Raw genomic sequence first — 7,198 nt, forward strand, 5'->3', positions numbered from 1 at the left:
GGGTTCCAGAGTATCTTTGCAGGTTGGAAATGGACACAAGGTGAGCAGGATTCTGGGTTTCTAATCTGTTGTAAGCATTATTCTTCTGCTTTTATATATTGGGCTCTCAAATAAGTTTTTGTTTGTTTTGAAGATACAGCATGATGAAAAGAAATGAAACTGATATCCACTGTGCGTGCGCGCACACACACACACACATACACACACATACACACACACACTGAGATAACCTAATGATTACAACCTTATAGAAACAAGCAGAGTCAGTTCAGTTACCTTATTATTTTTTTTCCAGAGCTGAGGCCCAAACCCACAGAGCCTTGTGCTTGCTAGGCAAGCGCTGTACCACTGAGCTAAATGCCTACCCTGCTCACCAGGCGGTGGTGGTGTGTGCTTGTAATCCCAGCTCTTGGGAGGCAGAGGCAGTCAGGTCTCCATGAGTTCGAGGCCAGCCTGGTCTACAAAGTGAGTTCCAGGACAGCCCCGGAAGCTACATAAAGAAGCTCTGTCTTGAGAAACAAAAACAAAAAACAAAACAACAACAACAACAAAAATTATATATTTTTCCTAACTTCGTCAACTTCCACAAGAACGGAAACGCAAGGGTCAAGTCCAGCAACAATTAGTACAGGCTCTTTAAGTTATTAAGTCAGCAGTCTGCTTTCTAAAACTCAGGTTTGGGGAGTGCTTTTTTTTTTTTTTTTAAGTTACCAAAACTTCGGAGACCAGAAGGTTAAGGGTGAAGAGGAGAAGCAGGGCAAGAACGCGGCCGCGAGCCCTGCAGAGTCGCCTGGCCTGGGGAGACGGCGGCCCACGACAGGCGCTCCCCAGGCGCGAGCACTCTCCTCAGGGAGTCTGGGCGCTCAATGTCGGAGGGTACCTGACTGCAGGCGGCCGGCCCACAGCCTCCTCCCGCCGGCCCGGCCTCGGCCGGGTCTCCGAAAAGCCAAGCCCCTGGCCAGCGTCCACAGCCTCGCAGCCAAGAGAACAAATCTGCTACCTCCCACCTTGACCTCAGGACCCTGCACCAGCCCCGCCCCGTCCGCCCGCCCCGCCCCGTCCGCCCGCCCCGCCCCGTCCGCCCGCCCCGCCCCGTCCGCCCGCCCCGCCCCGTCCGCCCGCCCCGCCCCGTCCGCCCGCCCCGCCCCGTCCGCCCGCCCCGCCCCGTCCGCCCGCCCCGCCCCGTCCGCCCGCCCCGCCCCGTCCGCCCGCCCCGCCCCGTCCGCCCGCCCCGCCCCGTCCGCCCGCCCCGCCCCGTCCGCCCGCCCCGCCCCGTCGCCCGCCCCGCCCCGTCCGCCCGCCCCGCCCCGTCCGCCCGCCCCGCCCCGTCCGCCCGCCCCGCCCCGTCCGCCCGCCCCGCCCCGCCCCGGGCTTCGGTCCCGCCCCCCTTGGACTCACCCCACCCCTCCGCTGCCCCTGGGCACTGGTCTCCAGGCCCCCTCAACCCCGCCCCCTCGACTCACCCCTCCCCATCCCATCCCCGTGCCTTGGGCGCCGGACTCCGCCTCAGTCCCACGACTCCCACCCTTGGCGGGGCCGACGCTTTACGCCCCGCCTTCCCGAAGCCTCAGAGCCCGTGGCCCCACCCCTCGGACACGCCCCCTCCGGGACCACCTCCTCCGGCACGCCCCCTTCTCACGCAACCGCACTGGCCCACGCCCCACACCCCGCACAGCCCATGAAGCAGGTCGACGCGTTTTGTGTCTTCCGCTTCTGCCTTCGTGTACGTGGATCCAACCGAAGGCCGCTGGTGGCAGTGTTCTGGCTGGGGTCGAGGGTTTGATTTCCTCTTTACAGTCTTTCCTCCTCTCAGACATACCCACGGTCCTCCTACTTCAGTGACCTACTTACTCGCCTTCCTGCGGAAGCTTTGTGGGGTCGGAACCTTTGTGCAGCCGGAACTAAGGTGCCGTGCGGTGCTGGCAGCCGGAAGGCTGCATATATAGAGGAATACCAGTTTTCTGGCGGTCGATCGGTGGAGTTCCGGTGAGAGTATCGGCTAGCGAGCGCCTCAGCTTCATTTCCTGATATGCACCGACCGAATTTTCGACCCCCAACGCCTCCGTACCCCAGCCCGGGGATAGGAGGCTGGGGTGGCGGAAGCAGCTTCCGGGGTGCCCTGGGCGGGGGGCCGCGGCCGCCCTCCCCGCGGGACGGGTACGGGAGTCCGCACCACACTCCGCCGTGTGGGCCCCGGGCTAGGCCGTACGGGAGCAGCCACTCTCCGCGGCACGGCGGCAGCTTCTCGGGGCCCCGCTTCGGGTCTCCGTCCCCGGGCGGCTACCCAGGCTCCTACTCCAGGTCCCCCGCGGGGTCCCAGCATCAGTTCGGCTACTCCCCAGGGCAGCAGCAGACCTACCCCCAGGTAAAGACAATAGCTAGCGTTTGCCGAGCTCTTACTGTATGGCAGGCGTGATACTAAACTTCCCTTTACGTGGATTGATTAATCCTCTGTGAGGTGACATACTATGTTGGCCCAATTTTGCAGATGAGTAAACTGAAGCGTAAAGAAATTATTTAAGATTACCGTAAGTGGCAGAGCTATAGTTAAGTTCTCTTCCACAGAAATTGTGCTCTTAACGAGTATACCATATTCATATACAAATTATCTTAATCCTCCATTTCTTCTTCTTCCCTCCCTTCCCACAGGGTTTTTTTTTTTTTTTTTTTTTTTTTTTTGTCAGTTATTTTCAGTAAATAATCCTGGATTCCTAGGGAGAGAACATGAATGATTCCCTACTGTTGTATGGCTTCTCTAGACTATAGTCCACTGCCATTTCCTACAGATGTCCATCCCTTGGTTTTGCTTTCTTGCTCTTTTTTTTTTTTTTAATCGTTATAATTTTCTCCCAAGATATATTAACCTCTACTCCAAGTTCTCTTGAAGGAAAAATCAAGAATTGGGGATTGTGGAAATTTCCCTTCCTCATAATGAGTGAACACAAGGCAGGAAATAGCTCTTTGGTTAACAATTTGAATCTACGGTGTTTTGAAAACTTGAATATTCTCACCCAATTGAATCCCTTGAGTTGGAGTTAAAGAGTATAGGAAATTTTCATGCAATATAAAAGTTGTAGAGATTTGAGACTTAGCAGGTTAAAAAGTTTTCAAGAAAAAACGAATACAATTAATTTGATCACTGCTTGTACTGGATTTATTTGTATTTAATAGCTGCAGGGTTATCACATTAGAAACTCAAAAGGTGAATAGGCATTTTTTTTTAAACGAAATATACACTTGGTTTTAGTAATTATTATTTTTATTTTATTTTTCAAGACAGGGTTTCTCTGTGTAACAGCCTTGGCTGTCCTGGAACTGGTTCTGTAGACCAGGCTGGCCTCGAACTCAGAGATCATGCCTGCCTCTCCTATTTACTGGGATTAAATTCATGGGCCACCAAGCCCGGATGGTTTAAAAAAAATTTTTTTTTTACAACTGAATATATTGGGCTTCAATTTTCAACTTTTCATGTGATTACCACTAATCTTCAACTAGAGTCAAAAGTACCAATTATCTGTATTAGATGTTTTTTAACTGATGATTTTTTTCCTAAAGGGTTCTCCAAGGACATCTACACCATTTGGATCAGGGCGTGGTAGAGAAAAAAGAATGTCTAATGAGTTGGAAAGTTATTTTAAGCCTTCAATGCTTGAAGACCCTTGGGCTGGCCTAGAACCAGTATCTGTAGTGGATATAAGCCAACAGTACAGCAATACGCAAACATTCACAGGCAAAAAAGGAAGATACTTTTCTTAACTTTTCTGAAATTCAACTGGAAGCTTCATGTGTCAGGAACATCTTGGACAGAACTTTACACAACTTGTACTTGTGTAAATGAGTTGAACCCAAAGATGATGACTTTGGATAATGAATGATTATCAGACCCTTGGGACATCTCTAACTTTGTCAAGTATTGTTGATGTTAGAGGAGATGATAGGATCATTTGCAGGATTTAGTTATCTGGGAGTATGTACCACATTCAGAAGACCACAGTTTCCATAGTTAACATTTCTAATATAACACATTTGTTTTTTCAGCTGTTTAAAATAAAACATTTTTGTCTTCCTAATTAAATTGTGATTTTGTAGAACTGCTAAAATAATGCTTCATAATCACTTAGAATTTGAAGGTAAATGTTTTGTAAACTATTTTTTTAGTGAAATAGATAAGCTACCCAAGATAGTTCTCTATATATTTATTAATAGAAAATTATTCTACATTCATATTTACTTAGTATTTTTGTTAAAATATTGAAACTTAAAAATCACTAGAAATCACCCAACATAATTTATATGCCTTTAACCAGAAAAGGCAAGGATAAATTTTATATATATATATATATATATATATATATATAAAAATAGGTCAGTGTCCTACCCAATTTTCTCTATATTTTGAGCATTGTAGATTTATTTTCTCTTGAAACCAAATGGTTTGTTGATTTGCTGTCATTGAGATAAAATGCCAGACAAAAATAAGGGAGGAATTTTGGTTCATAGTTTCTAAGGTTTCGGTGAAGGTCAACTAGATCCATTGATTTGGTCTTGAGGTGAGCCAGAATATGGCTGTGGACATGGCAGACACTGCTCACTCTTGGTAGCCAAGCAGTAGAAGGATAGGAAGGGGTTAGGGAGAAGAGAAGCCTTTCCAGAGCACCTTTGCCTTCTACTTCCCAATAATACCATCATGTGAACCATTAAGGTATTAATCCACTGATACATAAATACTCTGATGGAGCTGGGCAGTGGTGGTGCATGCCTTTAATCCCAGCACTTTGGAGGCAGAGCCAGGAGGATCTCTGTGATTTCGGGGCCAGCCTGGTCTCCAAAGCATGTTCCAAGAAAGGTGTGAAGCTACACAGAGAAACCCTGTCTCGAGAAAACCAATAAAAAATACCCTGATGGATTAGACAGGTAGGGAGACCCTTCATATCCATATATAACAAATAACTAACAATAATCTCAAATCACTTCCACAGCAAAGTCAAATACATATATTTGATTCCATCAATCCCAAAGAAGACATGAAGCCAGTTAACTATGACCTAGACAGGAAGGCCTAATTACCTTGACTCGTGGATACATTTCTAATCTGGGGGAGGGTTTTATGAACTTGAGCTCAGTTTGCCTACTTGGAGTAGAAGGGAAGGGATGCTGTGTATAATATATACCTATAATAATGAGATAAAATGTGGAGGAATATCCTCAGTTATTTAAAATCAAGTCTTGAACTGTGCATTCTTTTGAGAAATTTGTCAACATTGTCCAAAAGAAAAATGAAATGGTTATTCCACCTAGTTGAGCCATACCTATTTGTTGATAAAGTCTTAAAAAGGCAATATATATATATAAATACTACAAGGATTTGTAAAACCTCCATTGGAGCCAGGACTTTAAAATTTTTCTACAAGTTTTTAGCTAGATGCCTCAGTTTTATCATGCAAAAATGAGGAAATTCATAGTACTTAAGTTCATTTATCCCTGTATTCTGAGTTTTTAGAATAGTGCCTGCAAAATAATAGGTACTAAATAATTAATAAATATATAAATTTTAGTTAAAGCTATTTTATTGCTCTGCATAGTCCCCCCTGTATAAGGGTTAATACAATAATATTATATGGTTATTTGAAAGAAAACATCCATATTTAGCATCATGGGTTTTTTTCATATGTTGTATTTGATGAAAAATGAAGGTATTTTGTAAAATGCTTATTGAACTTCATAAATAAAAAGTAACAGTTGAAAACAATTACTAAACAGTCTCTTAGGCAATTAGCAAGACCTTACAAAAATAAGTTACAAAAGATTTTATGTGTTGTGTTTGTACCATGTTTGGAAGACAATCAAATACAACTCAGAATTCACATTTTATTTTTTCTGCTGGACTTTAAATGAATTTTTTTAAAATTTAAATTCTGTTATCTACTTCCAGAGGTCTATCTAACCTTTTCTGACTTTTTAAGAAAATTTTGTCCTCAGCAAAAGTGCATACACTATTAGTCATTTATTCAGAATTAGGTTTTTGATGGGGTTTTACTTTGTTTCTGCATGAGAGTCTGGCTATGTAACTCTGGCTTTCATGAACCTAACTGTAGATAAGGCCAGCCTTGAACTTAAAGAGATCTGCTTGCCTTTGTCTCCTGAGTGCTGGGATTAGTGGAGTGCACTACCACACTAGCTATCTTTAAGAATTCTTGAAGGCCGGGGCGGCAGTGCCGCACGCCTTTAATCCCAGAACTTGGGAGGCAGAGCCAGGCGGATCTCTATGAATTCAAGGCCAGCCTGGTCTACAGAGCAAGATCCAGGACAGGCACCAGAACTACACGGAGAAACCCTGTCTCGGGAAAAACAAAGAAGGTTCTTGAGCTGGGCATAGTGGCCCACACCTTTGGCCACGGCCCTTCGGGAGGCCAGGTCTAGTGAATCTCTAAATTGAGGCCAGCCTAGTTGGTCTATGAAATGAAGTCCAGGACAGCCAGAGCTACATAGTGAGACCGTGTCTTGAAGAAATAAAGCTGAATAACTTTTTAGTTACGTCTCAGAAACGGGTTTTAATTAAAAACAAGAGTATAGTCGACATAGCATTGTCTTCAAACAAGATTATGAATTCTTTTGAGGTGATTAATTTTCCAAGGGATAGATGGACATGATAGTTTTAAGAAAATCGAAATTCAGATCCTTCATTCCCACATCTCTGAAGAATACATTTACTTAAGAAGATGCCTGTGCTAGGTGGCAATAGCACATGCCTTTAATGCCAGCACCCACAGGCAAGCAGGCAGGCGATCTCTGAGTTCAAGGCCAGCCTGGTCTACAGAGTGAGTTCCAGGATAGCCAAGGCTACATAGAGAAACCGTGTTTCAACAAACCAAAAGAAAAAGAAAGATGCCTGTGATCAAGGGAACACAACAATTTCCTGTTTAATCTGTCTTCCATTTTACAAAAGAATGAGAAGATTTGTTTTAAAAAAAGAAAAACGAGCCCAACAATATTTCTACTCTTCCAGAAATCTGCCTCTTCCCTATCAAGAGGATGTGTCCTTTTGGACTTTTATCAATTATTTCTTCCTGTCCTGATTAAAGGAGTATGATGAAATTTAACTTATTTTTATTATGAGTAAAATATTTCATTCAAACTGTTACACTTGCATATGAAAATGTTCAGAATTCAGATATTTTGTCAAGTAAAGAAAGTGGCA

At 44.8% G+C, this 7,198-nt stretch overlaps 1 protein-coding gene across 1 annotated transcript; it reads left to right on the forward strand.

Moving 5' to 3' along the window:
- Positions 1-1,649: 1,649 nt before the first annotated feature.
- Positions 1,650-4,075, forward strand: LOC118584119 (M-phase specific PLK1 interacting protein). The gene is made up of 2 exons (XM_036188124.1): positions 1,650-2,365; positions 3,556-4,075. The coding sequence occupies exons 1-2, from the start codon at positions 2,030-2,032 to the stop codon at positions 3,754-3,756; spliced, it is 537 nt and encodes a 178-aa protein (XP_036044017.1). The 5' UTR covers positions 1,650-2,029; the 3' UTR covers positions 3,757-4,075.
- Positions 4,076-7,198: the final 3,123 nt, after the last annotated feature.

This window comes from Onychomys torridus, chromosome 5, assembly GCF_903995425.1.
Source record: "Onychomys torridus chromosome 5, mOncTor1.1, whole genome shotgun sequence".
In the NCBI taxonomy this organism is placed as follows: Eukaryota; Metazoa; Chordata; class Mammalia; order Rodentia; family Cricetidae; genus Onychomys; species Onychomys torridus.